At 46.9% G+C, this 19,806-nt stretch overlaps 1 protein-coding gene across 4 annotated transcripts in view; it reads right to left on the reverse strand.

The window, feature by feature from the left end:
* TBC1D19 (TBC1 domain family member 19) overlaps positions 1–19,806 on the reverse strand; it is a 318,950-nt gene that overhangs the window by 178,452 nt on the left and 120,692 nt on the right. For all 4 annotated transcript variants that reach the window (XM_033947994.1, XM_033948011.1, XM_033947985.1 and 1 more), the window contains one exon: positions 2,249–2,359. In XM_033947994.1, coding sequence (XP_033803885.1) covers positions 2,249–2,359 — 111 coding nt within the window. The remainder of the gene's footprint in view (positions 1–2,248; positions 2,360–19,806) is intronic.

The following is a 19,806-nucleotide window of genomic DNA, read 5'->3' on the forward strand; positions in this document are numbered from 1 at the left end:
TATTCCCCTGTTCTATAGGCATTGAGCCAGAACAGGAGCTGCAGAGCACACCATCTACCACCTTCTGGGGATAGGAAAGCTGATTTTCTGAAGATGCACAGTCCTTAAGACCATAGCACAATTCTGTGTTTTCTATCTCCATCTACTAGTCAGTGACACACCAATCCTTAGGTTCTGGACTGGTCTGAGGGCACTAAGAATAGCATATAAAATCTAGTATCTTAATACATTCTGTCTCACTTACCACCTTACCGACAACAAATAACAAAGCAATTAATACAACATAACCACAGTTTAAAAATAAAACTAAGGTGATATGAAATGAAGAATCAGAAATGTATAATTGCTATGCTCACTCTCATAGGAGACTGTTGAACAAACTTGAAGGGCTGAAGTTGGGACCCAAAGTGGTGAACTGGGTTAGAAACTGGCTGTCGGACAGACGCCAGAGGGTGGTGGTTAATGGAAATCGCTTGGAGGAAGGAGTGCCTCAGGGTTCGGTGCTGGGGCCGATCCTGTTCAATATGTTTGTGAGTGACATTACTGAAGGGTTAGAAGGAAAAGTGTGCCTTTTTGCAGATGATATCAAGATTTGTAACAGTAGACACTGAAGAGGGAGTGGAAAATATGAAAAAGGATCTGCAAAAGTTAGAGGAATGGTCTAATGCCTGGCAACTAAAATTCAATGCAAAGAGATGCAGAGTAATGCATTTGGGGATTAATAATCGGAAGGAACCGTATATGCTGGGAGGGGAGAAGCTGATATGCACGGACGGGGAGAGGGACCTTGGGGCGATAGTGTCCGAAGATCTAAAGGCGAAAAAACAGTGTGACAAGGCAGTGGCTGCTGCCAGAAGGATGCTGGGCTGTATGAAGAGAGGCGTAGCCAGTAAAAGGAAGAAGGTGTTGATGCCCCTGTACAGGTCATTGGTAAGGCCCCACTTGGAGTATTGTGTTCAGTTTTGGAGACCGCATCTGGCGAAGGACATAAGAAGACTTGAAGCGGTCTAGAGGAGGGCGACGAAAATGATAGGAGGCTTTTGCCAGAAGACGTACGAGGAGAGACTGGAAGCCCTGAATATGTATACCCTAGAGCAGGAGTGTCCAACCTGCGGCCCAAGGGCCGTATGCGGACCCGTGAAGTACTTTGTGCGGCCCCTGTCGAAGGCGATGCAGTGTTTTCCTCTGCTGTCCCCGGGTGTTTACCGTCTTGCTGGCTCCCTCCTCTGTCTTGCTGCAGCGTTTGTGCGGCCCCAGAAATATTTTTTTCAGCCAATGCGGCCCAGGGAAGCCAAAAGGTTGGACACCCCTGCCCTAGAGGAAAGGAGGGACAGGGAGATATGATTCAAACGTTCAAATACTTGAAGGGTATTAACGTAGAACAAAATCTTTTCCAGAGAAAGGAAAATGGTAAAACCAGAGGACATAATTTGAGGTTGAGGGGTGGTAGATTCAAAGGCAATGTTAGGAAATTCTACTTTACGGAGAGGGTGGTGGATGCCTGGAATGCGCTCCCGAGAGAGGTGGTGGAGAGTAAAACTGTGACTGAGTTCAAGGAAGCGTGGGATGAACACAGAGGATCTAGAATCAGAAAAAAATATTAAATATTGAACTAAGGCCAGTACTGGGCAGACTTGCACGGTCTGTGTCTGGCCGTTTGGTGGATATGGGCTGGGGAGGGCTTCAGTGGCTGGAAGGGTGTAGATGGGCTGGAGTAGGTTTTAACAGAGATTTCGGCAGTTGGAACCCAAGCACAGTACCGGGTAGAGCTTTGGATTCTTGCCCAGAAATAGCTAAGAAAAAAATTAAAAATTAAAATTGAATCAGGTTGGGCAGACTGGATGGACCATTCGGGTCTTTATCTGCTGTCATCTACTATGTTACTATGTTATGTATGTGTGCTTTTAATTACTGTGTTCACTCGCATAGGGTATGCTTTTAATTCCTGAGCATCATAAACATTTATATTTGTAAAATTATTGTTTGGTTTATTTTGTTTTAACTTTATAGCTATGACCGAGACTAGGTTATTCCTCATTTAAAAGTTGGATCCTGTTTGCAAAGCTGATTATATCATGAGGAATTCTTACCTGTGTATCTCTGTTCTAATTTATCCTAAACACTTATAAATCAGTCAATAAAGAATTTTCAATTAGCATTATTAATCAACATAAATATGAATTAGCCTGAAAACATATTAATGCAATTAGTCTTTACAACAAGCACTTTTTTGAGTAATTGCACTTACCAATTCAGGGATACTTTTAACTTGCAATGGCACCTGAATTAAACCAAGGTGACTTCTGAAGCTTGGTTGATCACTATTTTCATAATTAGGGTTTCGAAGGTTAATCAAAACCTACAGAAATATAAAATACCATCTAATATAGAGAGAGCTTTATATTAAATTATTATAAAAGTTAGCAATATAGTAGAAGCAGTCTTCTGGGGTTCTCTCATATACATATCTAAATATAATTTATAGGCTATTCCTGAACTGTTTGCTTAATTTAAATGATTCAAGGCCCTCTTTCTAAACCAAAGTTAAAAGTTCCAGTTACTTCAGAGTTTGCAGGATTTTACTACATGGTAGCTGCAAATTTAACATAAAATCTTGTAGTGGTATTCCTACTATTTTTTTTTTTAATGGTTGAATGTAAATGTAATCATTAGTGCATGGCATCTGCAAACAGTCAGTGTAGGACCACTTACCACCTCCTATTTAGGAGGCAGTATTTGTCTTGCATTAAAAGTGTGTTATTCAGTTAGCACGCACTAAGTGCAGTGCATTATATGGATAACGCATCCATGCTCGTTTCCTGCCTTGCCGCACCCCGTGAAAAAAAATCCTACTGTGCAGTTTAAAAATCAGAACAGGCAAACTACTGCAAAACTCTTTAAGGTGCCACATGTGTAACACTCCCTCAGGATCATTCTTTGATATGAGGAAGGGACCGACTTGAGAGGAGCCCCTAGGATCAATATATATACACACACACACACACACACTAGTTACTCACCTGTAGCATATGTTATCTAAGGACAGCAGACAGATATTCTCACTTGTAGATTATGTTATCCATGGAATCCAGCATGGATAGTCAGAGTACTGTCACTACAAATATTTAAGACCACATATATTGCTCGTGTGCTGGTGCCTTCCCGCCCGACATCAGCTCATGGGACCATCAGTTCAGTAAGAAAGCTAAGAAGCCAACTAGAGTAAGCGGAAGAGTTGTGAGAATATCTGCCTGCTGTCCTCAGATAACATTTGCTACAGGTGATTAACTTTGCTTTATCTGAGAACAAGCAGGCAGTATATTCTCACATGTGGGACACCCTAGCTGCTAGGATCATGCTTCTGAGAAAAAGGTTATTGACAACTACCATGACCCTGGCAAAATCAAAAGAGCTGGAGGGAAAATGGCATCTAAGTGGAGAATAAATTTTGAAGAACTGCTTGGCTGAACCGACTATCCCATCCGGAATGATTCGCTAAACAATAGTATGATCATGTAACTCCATTTTATCTTGAGTTGCATTAGCTTCCAATGGAGGCTCGTGTTTTGTTTAAGTTGGGTTGTTTCTGTTATAAGGTTATGTATGGTACAGCTCCGTTTTACTAGGCTAATAGATTTTTATTAGCATTGTACAAATATAGTAGAAGATCTCATGCCCTGTTTACTTTTCCACCAGTACAGGGCTGTAAAAATAAGAAATTTCTTGACCATACTCTAGCATTCCAAGCGGCTTCCCACGATAGAGAACTTCGATTGTTATTGCTTGGAGCTTGTTCTTATACATTTTTCAGAACCCAATTGAAAACTCATCTTTTCTCAAAATACTTGGTCAAATAATTCTTCTGCTATTATCTGATTGTCTTTAGTTTATAATCTTTTGTAAACCACGTAGAGGTTACACGGTCAAGAAGTATGATGCTATGTTATGTTATGAAGGTATGAACTGAAGACTAGGTGGCTGCTTTGCAAATGTCCTCGATGGAAGTGAGTAGTATAATGGGTACACCTCATGTCAAACTGATTGACAGGTGAGATAAGATAAGGATCGACCAATCAGCGTTCACTTCCGGGTAAAGCCCCGCCCATTGTCCCGCCTTAGTCTCTGCCCATGGCCCCGCCCCCCACCCATGGCCCCGCCTTAGTCTCCGCCCATGCCCCGCCCCTCCCATAGGAATGAATGGTGGTAGCCCCGCCCATGGCCACACCCCCACCCATGGCCCCACCCCACTCTTCACCTAAGCCCCGCCCCTCCCATAGGAATGAATGGTGGTGGCCCCACCCATGGCCACACCCCACCCATGGCCCCACCCCTCAAGCCCCGCCCCCACCCCTGACCCCCCACCCCTCAAGCCCCGCCCCCTGCCCCTGACCCCCACCCCTCAAGCCCCGCCCCCTGCTCATGTCCCGCCCCGGAAATGCACTTTTTGATGACATCACCGGAAATGGGGGCTTGACCCCGGAAATACGCTTTCTGATGACATCACCGGAAATGGGAGTGCCTGCCCCTACCGGAAATGCACTTTTCTGATGACATAGGCAGAAATAGGGTTAATGACGCGGCGGAAATGCGCTTTTCTGATGACATAGGCGGAAATAGGGTAAATGACGCGGCGGAAATGCGCTTTTCTGACCACGTAGGCGGATATAGGGAAACAGACTTAGTCAAAACCCCCACCCGGAAATGATGTGGCCAGAAAAGAAGCGTCTTTATTTTAACAGTTTTTAGTTAAAAGACAGGGTTTAAGAGCTCACAGATAGAGCAGATCACAAAACAAAAGGCATTCACAAAATCTTTCCTGCTTTTAAAACAGAGTAGGGGCAGAAACAAACGAGAAAAAGTTGCATTTGCTTTTAACACACTTTTCAGTAGGAATTCTGAGCTAATGGTTAATGGGCCAGCTCCCCTATTGTCATGGTAACAGCTGATAAGACCCTTGCAGCACCACTCCCCTGATAAAACCAAGGGGGGAGAGAGAGGTGGAGGTGTGTTTAAACATGTCTGAACTTGTCCCGGCCCCCTACTGTTGTCTTAACAATCTGAAAAAAAAAACAAAAGCAGCTGTCACCTAACAGGGCTCTGTTAAAAAGGCAAAGCTATGAAAGAATCTTTATTGAAGCAAATTTATTATGATCCATACGCGGCAGGAAGCTATGGAGGCATTAACCCTCTACTTCAAGCGGCTAAAAAGAGTGATATAACAGTCCGGAGAAAAGATGTGGTGGATTGGGTCACCGGTCAAAACGCATACAATTTACACAGACCGGCTAGAATCCATTTTAAAAGAAATAAAACAATTGTGTCGGAAGTTGACAGACAGTGGCAAAGTGACTTAGTCGACATGTCAGCCTTTGCCCCTTATAACAACGGTTACAAATACATCTTAACGGTAATAGATATCCTGTCAAAATATGCATGGGTCGTTTCTTTAAAAACAAAAACCGGTCATGAAGTTACCGAAGCCTTTGAAACAATATTTAATTTAGGGCGTACACCTGAAAAATTCAAACAGACAAGGGTAAAGAATTTTTAAATAAGTCTCTGAAGAATTTATTAAAACAAAAAGGTGTTAGCCATTTTGTGACCCATAATGATGTTAAAGCAGCTGTAGTGGAAAGATTTAACAGGACTTACAGCTCATCGGTTCATCCTTCTTGATAAAGCCAAGGGGGAGAGATGTGGAGGTGTGTTTAAACATGTCTGAACCTGTCCCGGTCCCCCCACATGTTTAAACACACCTCCACCTCTCTCTCCCCCCTTGGTTTTATCAGGGGAGTGGTGCTGCAAGGGTCTTATCAGCTGTTACCATGACAATAGGGGAGCTGGCCCATTAACCATTAGCTCAGAATTCCTACTGAAAAGTGTGTTAAAAGCAAATGCAACTTTTTCTCGTTTGTTTCTGCCCCTACTCTGTTTTAAAAGCAGGAAAGATTTTGTGAATGCCTTTTGTTTTGTGATCTGCTCTATCTGTGAGCTCTTAAACCCTGTCTTTTAACTAAAAACTGTTAAAATAAAGACGCTTCTTTTCTGGCCACATCATTATCCCAGGACAAGCAGGCATGATATTCTCACATGTGGGTGACGTCATCTACGGAGCCCCAGCGCGGACAGCTTTTCAAGCAAACTTGCTAGAAGTTTCAAGTTTGCACACTGCACCACGCATGTGCTAGCCTTCTTGCCCACTAGAGGGCGCATCCCCACCTCGTGGTCCTCAGTTCATTTTCATCCGCGGAGCCAGAAGCCCTGTGGAGAATTTGTGCTAAATTGTGCCTTCTGTCGCCGCGGCTGTGTAGGGATTTTCGCACAGTCGCTGCGTTTTTTTGTCTTCTTCTTTCTTTATTTTCTTTCTTTTCCAAAAAAAAAAAAAAAAAAAATTTAATTAAATTTCGTTTCGTTTCGTAGCTACCGGGGGCTCCCGGTAGCCGTGGCCGGGGAACCTCGCTTGTTCCCGGCTCTCTTTTGGGCCCATGTCCCGGCCCGTCACGGGCTTTAAAAAGTGCGGGCGCTGTGATCGGCTTTTATCAATTACTGATCCGCACGGGTGCTGTTTGCGGTGTTTGGGGCCCCAACACCCGACGGCATCCTGCGAGAAGTGTGCCACTTTCCAGAAGCGGGCACTTAAACGCCGCAAAGCCCGCATGGCAGAACTTTTCTCGGTCGAGTCCCCTCCGGGGAAGGCCTCGAGTTCGGCCTCGGCTTCGGCCCCGGCCTTGACCTCGGCCTCGACATCGGCCTCGACCTCAGCTTCGGGACCATCGGCTTCGCCTCGGGCCTCGATGCCTTCGAAGCAACTGGCCTCTTCCAAGGCCTCGGGTAAGTCTCCGCTTCCCTCCTCAGCTCCGGGATCGTCCAAAAAGCCATCCTCGGGCTCGTCGGCGGGTGGGTCCGCCTCGGTTAAGCCCAAGATGCCTGCGTCCGCCGCCCCGAGGGAATACTCGATACCGAGGTCGCCCTCTGAGGAGCAGCGGCAGGTCTTGCCACAGGGAATGACAATCCCCGTGTTTCAAGAATTGCTCCGGGCGTTAATCGCCTCGGAGCTCACCGGGGCCATTGACCAGCTGCAGCAGGCTTCGGCCTCGGCTACTTCGGCCTCGGCTGCTTCGGCCTCGGTGGCCCCGCAGTTGGCGACCTCGGCCTCGGGTACCGGGGCTTCGGCTCCCGAGGCGCCCACGGCCTCGACCTCGGCGGTACCCTCGGACCCGGCTTCGCGGGATCCGCCGGAGCGTAGCGTGCGCCCAAAGGACAAGGTGCGCCGGGTGCGAAGAATCTCGTCTTCGTCCTCGAGGTCCTCGCGGGGTTCATCGCCCTCGGGCAGGTCTCGGGCGAGGCGCCGCCCGAGGAAGGCCAAGCGGTCTCGGACCTCGCCTCGGCGGCGTGGTCGCTCGTCGCCGGCCGGGGCCGATGCCTTGCAGGTGCGGGACCTGCGGGTCGATAACCCCATTTTGTTCCGGTCTCCGGCCAGGGAGAGCTCCCGGGCTTCCTCGCCGGGGCCGAAGGGTCGGGCCTCGGTGCCTCGGACCCCGGGGGGATCCCCGAAAGGTTCCTTCAGACGCACACGGTCTCCGACTCCGTCGAGGTCGCAGGAATGTGCCTCGTTGGGGTCGGGGTCAGGTAGGGAGCCCAGATACTCCCACGAGGCCTCTCCCTTCGGCTCCGCCGGGAAGTCTCGGTCTCCCTCTCCTCCTGCTAAACCCTCATCCTTTACGAGGTTTGTGCAGGATATGGCGGCGGCTTTGGGTGTTGACTTGTCTGAAGGGTCCACTTACACCAAGGAGTTCTTGGAGGAGCAGGATCTTCCTGCCCCCCCTAGGGAGTCCCCGCGCCTTCCGATTAACAAGGTCCTCTGTCAGACCTTCCTGAGGAATCTTGAGGCTCCCTTGACGGTCGCTGTGGTCCCCTCCAAAATGGAATCTAAGTATCGTACCCTCCCCATCAAGGGGTTCGAGAAGGGCCAACTTTCCCATACTTCGCTCCTAGTGGAATCGGCGGTCAAGAAATCGCAGCCCTCCAGGGTCTCGGCGACGGTCCCGCCGAGTAGGGAGGGCCGGACCCTAGACAAATTTGGGCGTCGTCTCTATGCGAACTCTCTGATGGCTACAAGGGTCCTGAACTACGCATTTTCGTACTCTTCCTTCCTCCGTACGATGGTGAAGGACCTCCCCTCTTTTCGTGAGGTGATGCCTGAGTCGCATAGGGACCGGTTCGCCACCTTTAGTTCGAATCTGGCCCAGCTGCGCCTATATTTATTCCACGCTGTTTATGATGCGTTTGAACTCGCCTCGAGGGTGTCAGCCTGTGCGGTGGCCATGCGCCGGCTGGCGTGGCTTCGTACCCTCGAGATGGAGTCAAATTTGCAGGAACGCCTGGCAAACTTGCCTTGCGTTGGGGTGGAATTATTTGATGACTCTTTGGATGCGGCGACGGAGCGACTGTCCAAACAGGAACGCTCCCTGGCCTCTCTGGTACGGCCGAAGCCTAAGGCTCCTGCCCAGCGTCCTTTCCGGCAGCCCCCGAGGAGGTACCCTCAGAAGTCGACGCCGGCCTTCTCCAGACCGCCGCCACGGCGACAGCCCCAACAGAGTAGGGGTGGCCCCTCTAAACCTGCCGCGCAGGGGGCCGCCAAGGCCGCGCCGTCCTTTTGACGGGATAGGCGGTTGGGGGCGGGCCCTCACCGCAATATCACACCATCCCCTCCCCATCGGGGGTCGGCTGACGACCTTTGCCGGGGCCTGGTCGGCCGTCACGTCGGACGCATGGGTGCTCCGGACAATCTCAGAGGGCTATTCGCTCAACTTCTCCAGTCAGCCTCCAGACTTGCCACCCGGGGCTTGCCCTCCCAATCGGAACCAGTTGGCCCTTCTCCAGGAAGAAGCCAGGGCCTTGTTGACCCTCCGGGCGGTCGAAGTGGTTCCTCCCGATCAGAGGGGACGGGGGTTTTACTCCCGCTACTTTTTGGTCCCAAAAAAGACCGGGGACTTGCGCCCCATTTTGGACCTACGGAAGCTCAACAAGTTCCTGGTCCGGGAGAAGTTCCGTATGTTATCGCTTCCGGTTCTCTATCCGCTGTTGGAGGAGGGGGATTGGATGTGCTCCCTGGACTTGAAGGAAGCATACACCCATGTTCCGGTGCATCCCGCTTACCGCAGGTTCTTGCGCTTTCAAGTGGGGGATTTGCACCTGCAGTATCGGGTTCTTCCTTTCGGTCGGGCATCGTCCCCTCGGGTGTTCACCAAGTGTATGGTAGTGGTGGCGGCGGCCCTGCGCACGCGGGGTCTACAGGTCTTTCCCTACCTGGACGATTGGCTAATCAAGGCCCCGTCCAGGGAGGGGGTTATCTTAGCGACCCGACAGACTATCAATCTTCTACAAGACCTGGGGTTCGAAGTGAACTTTCCCAAGTCTCGATTGTGCCCGGCACAGTCTCTCCAGTTTATCGGAGCCGTGCTGGACACGGTTCGCCTCCGCGCTTTTCTCCCCCCTCTTCGGCGGGATACCCTGCTTCGGTGGGGCCGCCACTGTCAGGGGCAGCGGGAGGTGTCGGCCCAGCACATGATGGTTTTGCTGGGTCACATGGCGTCGACGGTTCACGTCACGCCTTTCGCTCGTTTGCACCTGAGGCTCGCGCAGTGGACTCTGGCGTCGCAATGGCGACAGGATCGCGACCCGGTGTCTTCCCGGATATCGGTGACCCCTTGCTTACGTCGATCGCTCCGTTGGTGGACCGACTCTTCCAATTTGTCAGGGGGTTTGCTGTTTCTCGTTCCTCCTCACACCAAGGTCTTGACGACGGACTCCTCCGAGTACGCGTGGGGAGCTCACCTGGACGGTCTGCGGACACAGGCTCTGTGGTCGGCCGAGGACCGTCGTTGTCACATCAATGTGCTGGAGCTTCGCGCCATTTTTCTAGCTGCGCGAGCTTTTGTCCACCTACTGCACGACCAGGTGGTACTCGTGCGGACGGACAACCAGGTAGCGATGTACTATGTCAACAAACAGGGGGGTACGGGCTCTTGGCCTCTGTGTCACGAGGCTCTCCGCCTTTGGGACTGGGCGATCTCGCAGAACATATTCCTGCGGGCAGTTTACATTCAGGGAGAGCAAAACCGGCTGGCGGACAAGCTCAGTCGTCTTCTCCAGCCGCACGAGTGGTCTCTGAATTCCCGGGTCCTTCGCATGGTCTTCGACCGCTGGGGAACTCCTCAGGTGGATCTGTTTGCCTCACCGGAGACCCACAAACTGCCCCTCTATTGTTCTCGGATTTACTCTCCGGATCGTCTCGAGGCGGATGCCTTCCTTCTCGATTGGGAGGGGAAGTTCCTTTATGCGTTTCCGCCGTTTCCGCTGATTTTGAGAACGTTGGTTCATCTCAGATCGACCGGAGCCTCCATGATCCTCATTGCGCCTCGTTGGGCCAGGCAGCCCTGGTTCTCCCTACTTCTTCAACTCAGTACCAGGGAACCTCTGCTTCTGCCGGTGTTTCCCTCTCTGCTGTCTCAGAGTCGGGGTTCGCTGTTGCATCCCAATCTTCAGTCTTTACATCTGACTGCTTGGTTTCTCTCCCCCTGACTTCGATTCCGGTGTCTCGGGCCGTGAGGGACATTTTAGAGGCCTCGCGTAAGGTCTCGACTCGGCTTTGCTATGCTCAGAAATGGACCAGGTTTACATCCTGGTGTTCTTTGAATCGTCTGGAACCGGATTCGGTGCCTGTGGCTTCGGTTCTGGAGTATCTTTTGCATTTGTCTGAGTCTGGCCTGAAAACGACTTCCATTCGAGTACATCTCAGTGCCATTGCAGCATTCCATCGACATCTTGAGGGTCGTTCTCTCTCTCTTCATCCTCTGGTGACTCGTTTCATGAAGGGGCTAGTGAATATCCATCCTCCTCTGAAACCTCCTCCGGTGGTGTGGGATCTTAATGTGGTCTTGGCTCAGCTGATGAAGCCTCCCTTTGAGCCCATCGACAAGTCGCATCTTAAGTTTCTTACTTGGAAAGTAGTCTTTTTGATTGCACTCACGTCTGCTCGTCGGATCAGTGAACTACAGTCCTTGGTGGCGGATCCTCCTTTCACGGTGTTTCATCATGATAAGGTGGTTCTTCGCACCCATCCAAAATTTTTACCTAAAGTTGTGTCTGATTTCCACCTCAATCAGTCTATTGTCCTTCCGGTGTTTTTTCCGAAGCCCCATTCTCATCCTGGTGAGGCGGCGCTTCATACCCTTGACTGTAAGAGGGCGTTGGCCTTTTATCTCCAACGCTCCAAGTCTTATCGGAAGGTTCCTCAATTATTTTTGTCCTTTGATCCTAATCGTTTGGGACACCCGGTTTCAAAGCGCACCTTGTCAAACTGGTTAGCTGCTTGTATTTCTTTTTGCTACGCTCAGGCTGGTCTCCCGCTTGCGGGTCGTGTTACGGGTCATAAAGTCCGAGCGATGGCAGCTTCTGTGGCTTTCCTCCGATCTACACCTATGGAGGACATTTGTAAAGCTGCCACTTGGTCTTCGGTTCATACGTTCACCTCACACTACTGTCTGGACACTTTGTCCAGAAGCGACGGCCGGTTTGGCCAGTCGGTGTTACGTAACCTGTTTTCATAATTTGCCATCCTCCCACCTGCCCTTCTTTGGTTGGCTTGGAGGTCACCCACATGTGAGAATATCATGCCTGCTTGTCCTGGGATAAAGCACAGTTACTTACCGTAACAGGTGTTATCCAGGGACAGCAGGCATATATTCTCACAACCCGCCCACCTCCCCGGGGATGGCTTCTTTGCTATGATATGGAACTGAGGACCACGAGGTGGGGATGCGCCCTCTAGTGGGCAAGAAGGCTAGCACATGCGTGGTGCAGTGTGCAAACTTGAAACTTCTAGCAAGTTTGCTTGAAAAGCTGTCCGCGCTGGGGCTCCGTAGATGACGTCACCCACATGTGAGAATATATGCCTGCTGTCCCTGGATAACACCTGTTACGGTAAGTAACTGTGCTTTTCCGAGTGGGGGTTTTGACTAAGTCTGTTTCCCTATATCCGCCTACGTGGTCAGAAAAGCGCATTTCCGCCGCGTCATTTACCCTATTTCCGCCTATGTCATCAGAAAAGCGCATTTCCGCCGCGTCATTAACCCTATTTCCGCCTATGTCATCAGAAAAGTGCATTTCCGGTAGGGGCAGGCACTCCCATTTCCGGTGATGTCATCAGAAAGCGTATTTCCGGGGTCAAGCCCCCATTTCCGGCGATGTCATCAAAAAGTGCATTTCCGGGGCGGGACATGAGCAGGGGGCGGGGCTTGAGGGGTGGGGGGCAGGGGCAGGGGCGGGTCTTGAGGGGTGGGGCCATGGGTGGGGGTGTGGCCATGGGCGGGGCTACCACCATTCATTCCTATGGGAGGGGCGGGGCTTAGGTGAAGAGTGGGGTGGGGCCATGGGCGGGGGTGTGGCCATGGGCGGGGCTACCACCATCCATTCCTATGGGAGGGGTGGGGCATGGGCGGAGACTAAGGCGGGGCCATGGGTGGGGGGCAGGGCCATGGGCGGAGACTAAGGCGGGACAATGGGCGGGACTTAACCCGGAAGTGAACGCTGATTGGTCGATCCTTATCTTATCTCACCTGTCAATCAGTTTGACATGAGGTGTACCCATTATTCTACTAATGTGTCTTTTCCTTGCATCTACAGACTGCTGAGAAGATGACAGGAATAACTTGACATCTTTGCTCTGCTTTCCTCTTAAGCATTCTTGGCTTTCTTTCACCATTTTTGAAACCTCTCTATACGGACTCCCTAAATGTTCTGATTCAACAGTATCCTTCAAGGATACTCCACACTGAACTATCTGCTCCTGGGCGACTATCAGTTTATCCCCCATCTTAGTTTAAAAGCTGTTCTATCTCCTTTTTAAATTTTAACGCCAGCAGCCTGGTTTCATCTCAATTAAGGTGGAATCCATCCTTTCAGAATAGGCTCCCCCTTTCCCAGAAGGTAGCCCAATTCCTAACAAATCTAAATCCCTCATCCCTGTATCATCATTTTAACCATGCATTGAGACTTCAGAGTTCTGCCTACCTCTTAGGTCCTGCGCGTGGAACTGGAAGCATTTCTGAAAATGCTACTCTGGAGGATCTGAATTTCAGCTTTCTTCCCTAAGAGCCTAAATTTGGCTTTCAGAACCTCCCTCCCAAATTTTCCTATGTCATTGGTACCTACATGTACCATGATAGCTGGCTCCATCCCAGCACTATCTAAAATCCTATTTAAGTGACATGTGAGGTCCACCACCTTCGTACCAAGTAGGCAAGTGACCAGGTAATTCTCACACCCACCAGCCAACCAGCTATAATCACCAACTATAACAGCTGTCCTAACCCTTCCCTCCTGAGCAGAAGCCCCTGTAGATACATCCGCAGTGCGAAAGGATATTGCATCCCCTGTTGGGCAAGTCATGGCTACAGGATTATTTCCTACTTCACCAGGGTGATACTACTACTATTTATTATTTCTCTAGCGCTGAAAGGCGTACGCCGCACTGTACATTTTAACATACAATAAACAGTCCTGCTCAGAAGAGCTTACAATCTAATTTAGACAGGACATTTCAGGGTTGGGGAGATAATGGTAAAGGAAATGATACAGTGGGTATCTCCATCTAGTAGACCTCTCTCCTCCAAGGCAGCATAGGGGCTACCAGACTGGAAGTGGGACTTCTCTACAACATCCCTGTAGGTCTCATCTATGTACTTCTCTGTCTCCCTCTGCTCCTCCAAGTGTGCTACTCTAGCCTCAAGGGAACATACTTGCTCTCTGAGAGCTAGGAGCTCTTTGCAGTGAGCATACACATATAACTTCTCGCTAACTGGAAGAAAATCATGCATGTGACACTCAATGCAAAAGACTGGATAGCATCCCTCTTGCTGCTAGACTACTGTCTACATCTTATTATTGAGCTGATTAATTAATTAAACCTTAAGCTACTAGGAATATATTACATTACTATAGAAAGCCTTAGGATTATATTATATGCTTTATTTAATGTTTGTTTCTCAGAGAGCCTTAGGATTATATTGTATGCTTATTTAGTGTTTGATTCTTAGCAGGTAATGAAAAATAATAAGAATCTTCTATAATAAAACCCTAAGCGCGCATGCATACTTAGGGTTTTGTGATCCCTGCCACCGTGCTGTGCCCCTCCGTGCCGAATTCCATTTCTGGCGTGTGGAGTGGCTTGCGACGGCGATTTCAGAGGCGGTTTGACTCCTGCGCTGCCGGGATGCCTCTTCTCACCCCCCGATCAGCAAACGCAGCAGCCACAGGACATTTGCTAGGCCGGCCCACTTCGATAATGCAAGGTGGGCTGGCCTAGCAAAAGCCCCGAGGCTGCCCAGGCTAGCGGATGCTGGACAGGGGGAGCAGGGAAAGGAGAAGGCCTACTGCTGGACAGGTGGATCAGGTAAGAGGTGCTGCTGGATAGGGGAAGGGAGAAGGACTGTTGCTGGACAGGGGGAGCAGGGAAGGGGTGCTGCTGGGCAGGGGGGAGGTAAAAGGAAGGGAGAAGGGCTACTGCTGGACAGGGGGAGCAGGCAAGGGGTGGTGGTGGACTGCCGAGGAAAGAGAAAAAGACAGACAGAAAGCGGCCAAGGAGAGAGAAAGAAAGAAAGACACACACACACATCTATTCTAGCACCCGTTAATGTAACGGGCTTAAAGACTAGTATGTAATAAACAGTTCTGTTGTTGTCCAAATTAGAATAACTAAGACTATAAGTAAAGAAATGAGCTAGGGGTGGGCAGGAGGGAATGGAGACTAATACAGGTAAGAGCAGATAGGTTATTGAGAAAGACATGGGGGAAGATAGGGGAGCGGACTACTGGGCACGATGGACCACTGGTCTGACCCAGCAGTGGCAATTCTTATATTCTTAAGCCACTGCTTGCCCTGTATTCGTAGCATGGAATATTGCTACACCTTGGGTTTTGGCCAGGTACTAGTGACCTGGATTGACCACCGTGAGAATGGGCTACTGGGCTTGATGCATCATTGGTCTGATCCAGTAAGCTATTCTTATGTTCTTATCTCTAGCAGAAGGTTTGAGTTTACAAAGCTGTAGAACTATAAAAGGCTATTATTCAATGGAGACTATAGCTAAGTAAAGTTTGCTCTTTTAAGATCTAAACTGTCTATAGAAGGGAAACTACAATTTAGCTTTTTTCCCCAAACCCATCAAAGCTTAGAGCAAAAAAATGTATACTTACCCAGAGAGATATCTTCTACTTTTCTCTTCTCATAAAGAGAATGTCCTCATCCCTCTTTCTCTCCTCTCAGAATAGGATCAAGAATAGTTTGAGATGAAAGTCAAGACAATGAATAAGAAAGGGGTGAGGGAAATGGAGCAATAGAAGGGCTAGTAGAATTCAGTGAAGGTTTTTTGAAGAGTGGAGTAACCAACTGTATGTCTGAAGTCATCAGGAACAGTTGCAGTGGAAAGTGGAAGATTGAAAATATGACAGATAGAAGGGATGACAGTAAAAGAGAGTGTTGAGTAGATGGATGAGAATAGGACCAGTGAAACAGGTAGTAAGTTGGAGAAGAAAAAAGATATGCAATTTCTTCTTCAGTGATGTTAGAAAAAGTACAAAAAGCTGGCAGGGATTAAGTGAAGGTTGAGAGAATGAAGTGGGGGAAGGAGAGATGGAGGTGACTTGGTAGAGTACTCAAGGTTAAACTTTACCTCCTGCACTCCACTAAGGACTAGGTCTAGATTGCTCCCCACTTTTTGTTGGTTCCTGAACTAGCTGCTCCATAAAGCAGTCCTTGATTTCATCTAGGAACTTTACTTCTCTAGCATGCCCCGATGTTATATTTATCCAGTCAATATTGGGGTAATTGAAATAGCAAAGAAACACACTCTACTTTCATCAGGAGATGTGGGAATGATCCTGCCAACACAACCTCAATAATGTGGAGAAAAAAAGACCTCAGTGTTCACAGCACACCTCCTAAAAAGGACAAGCCAATATAGTCAATAGGGTGCACACTAATCATAGGTCAGAAAAAAAACTCCACACATCATCAATATTGTAAACAGTCACTGTGATATAATTTATACCTTGGTATGACAGTGTCCCAATAGTTATCTTGTTTCTACCAGGTCTCAGAGATGCCTATTATATCTATTTGCCATTTAGTGCAATATATTCTAACTCTCCCATCTTAATTTTAGGCTTCTAGAAAAACTTCAGACAATGATTTTCATTCCTATTTACAACTTGCTCCGCAATTGACAATAACAATTAGCAGTCTTTAAAATCTATCTGTTCTTTATTACATTACATCTCACATAAAAGTAGTTCAATGTGATTTATAATTCACAAAGATCAATACAACTAACTTGCAATCAGCAGAAACTGTAACATCAAAAGACTAGAATAATATTCACAATTAAATTACAGTTCAGCCAAAGAATCCTAATGTGATGTAAAACAGTTAAGATGGAAGGTATCTTATGAGCTTCACAAAAGAAAATATTCTCTCATAATGACCCAGATTAAATAGATTTAAGACATTTACACCCAGACTTTCCAACAGTCAATATTAAATATTTTCTAAACAAAAACTTTTATAACAATTTATAAAATTGACCATAACAAGAGATGAATATTCCATATTCCATATTGTGGCTGCCTAATAAGGAAAGGCTGACATATGAATATGTTTATATTTGACTTTAAAGACACTTGGGTAATTAAGCAACAAAAATGGTTTAGCAGAAGGCACAACATTCTTATTCAGAATATTGATTAAATCCATCATATAATTTGATGCTTGACCATTAATGATCAGAAAAATCATCACACATATTTTAAAACTTACTCTGGCTTCCATCAGTAGCCAATGTAAGTTAACAAAGCAAAATGTTGTACTTTCAAATTTATTTGTTTGGTAGATCAATCTTGCTGCTTGCTGTATTTTGTAAAAGTGGTAGTATCTTAAGGAGTTTCTTATTACAACCAGCATATATAAAATGCTGGGATCTCCTAGAGAAAGGAGGAGATAGGGGATGCTGCGGATGGACAGACTGGATGAGCCATTTGGTCTTTATCTGCCTCATGTTTCTAAGACATTGGCATTTAACGAGCCACAGTTCATTTTCAGATCACTGATTCCATATAAACCTAAACGTTCCTTGCGATCATCTGATCAAAATCTACTCTCGGTACCGTCATTGAAGATTATTGGGACCAGAAGATCAGATATGTTTACAGTTATGGGCCCACAATGGTGGAATACTCTGCCTCAGTATATTCGATCTGAACAAGATATTGTAAAATTTAAAATACTGTTAAAAACCTACTTATTTAAAGATGCCTATGATTCTTAACATTAGTTTATTTTAACTAATTTAAAAAACTTGATCATGTTATTACATTGTGCTTTGGTTTTATAAATCCCTTCCTTTTGTTTTTTCCTCTTTTTCTAACCAATCCCAAATATTGTAACTCTTAACCCCATTCCTCAAACTCATGTCTGAATTGTTTTATATTTGATATTTGAATTTATTTTGTAAGTTTCTTCTATCTTAATTATAATATGTACATCGCCTAGAAATTGTAATAGGCGATTCATCAAAAATTAAATAAACTTGAAACTTGAATCTAGATGTGTTAATGTAAGCGATTGTACTATTAGTTGAAAAAGTGATGGGGCAAAATAGGATTTAATTCTTCTCAAATTCCAAAGCACTTTAAACACCCTATTTGATACCTGTTTTACATGATAGAAACATGATGGCAGATAAAGGCCAAATGGCCCATCTAGTCTGCCCATCTGCAGTAACCATTATCTCTTTCTCTCTCTAAGAGATCCCACATGCCTATCCCAGGCCCTTTTGAATTCAGACACAGTCTCTGTCTCCATCACCTCTTCTGGGAGACTGTTCCATGCATCTACCACCCTTTCTGTAAAAAAAGTATTTTCTTAGATTACTCCGGAGCCTATCACCTCTTAACTTCATCCTATGCTCTCTCATTGCAGAGTTTCCTTTCAAATGAAAGAGACTCAACTCATGCGCATTTACATTATGTAGGTATTTAAATATCTCTCAAGAATCCAAATCACAATAACAAAATATAAATACAATCAGCAAAAAAATTGTTATTAGCCTAGTGGTTGAGATACCCCATGAAAGTACATTTATAATAGGTGGAGAAAAAGCCTCAACTTATCAACAAAATACGGACGGCAACCCAATGAGTTCTTAAGCCAGTCCTGCTCTGTATCATAGGCAAAAAAACTCCACACGTTTCAAAATGTAACTTTTCAAAACGGGACCAAAGCCACCACTGTGCACAGGGAGCCAGAAAAAGAACAAAACAGTTCACTTATCTTCTGCTGATGGCAACAGCAGCAGCGAGTAGATCTTCCTGCTATAGCACTTCTCACGCTGACAAAAGACAAGGAACTGGATGTCACCTCGCCGAACAACGGCTGCATCAAGGCAATCACCTTCTCTCCTGCTCCGTCCACCCATCGGCAGCCCAAATGCACGACCTTGCATTTCTTAGCATTAAATTTTAGCTGCCAAATTTCAGACCATTCTTCAAGTTTCGCCAGGTCTTTCTTTATGTTATTCACGCCATCTGGCGTGTCTACTCTATTGAAGATTTTGGTATCGAGAAGACACGCGAGATGTTGTGAATAACATGAAGAAAGACCTGGCAAAGCTTGAAGAATGATGTTCAAAAGACAATATGTTATCAACTATGACTCCTAGGATTTTAAGTTCACTTTCTAATAGGAAAAACCCTTAATAGTAAATTCCTTACTAATTAGTTGGTTGGTTTTCCCTGCTGAGTTTTAATTTAAATTGACACAACTAGTCTTTTTTCTTCATCCTTGTCAACTGAAAAATTTAGTATACCTAGAGGGGCATTTAAAAAAAAAATGTCTAAGTCCAACTTGGACGTTTTGAGCTGGATGTCCAAATTGGAGGAAAATAAATGGCTATTTTCAAATGGCAAATTGCTGGACATCCAAATATATATATTTTTTGAAAATCATCTACTTAGATGTCTTGACTACTGGAACATCTAGGTTGCCAGAATGTCTAACTTTATAACCCATTTTCAATCAGAAAAACATCAGTGTTGAAAACATCCAAATGCAGACCATTTGGATGTGGATGGGGCCAGCGTAGTATTGAACTGATCACACAGACATCCCAACAGAGCAGTGGAGCACTGCTATGAACTTCACATAAAGGGTGCAAGATGTATATCTCACCATAACCCCTTATAATTTATGGTGAACCCCCCAAAGCCCTCCCTAAAACCTACTATACCCACCTGTGTACAACCCCAATAGCCCTTATGGCTGCAGGTGGCACCTATAGGACAGTATAGTAGAGTTTGGGTGGGTTTTGATAGTCTCACACTTAATACCATATGAGCCTGGGTCCTCCTCTCGATGAATCACTAGTCCACCCACAAGGCTACTTAAAACACCTGTGTACTACTCTACTAGACTTTCCCATACCAGATGCTGCTGTTTTAGAGCCAGGCATGTACCTTTTTGTTCTCATTTTTGTGTGGTGTAAGGGGGTCAGTGAGCACTGGAGGAGCGTGGGGGTGTCTTACCTTGATGCATAAAGTGGTCATCTGATCAGTTTGGGCACCTTTGTGGCACTTAAGACACTTCTGAAACAGATCTAGTTCCAAACATCTAAGTTCCGGCCAGGATGTCTTAACGTTTGATTATTGCTGAAAGACATCCATGTCTAACCAACACTTAGGCATGCCCAAAGC

The sequence above is a fragment of the Geotrypetes seraphini genome, chromosome 1, assembly GCF_902459505.1.
Source record: "Geotrypetes seraphini chromosome 1, aGeoSer1.1, whole genome shotgun sequence".
In the NCBI taxonomy this organism is placed as follows: Eukaryota; Metazoa; Chordata; class Amphibia; order Gymnophiona; family Dermophiidae; genus Geotrypetes; species Geotrypetes seraphini.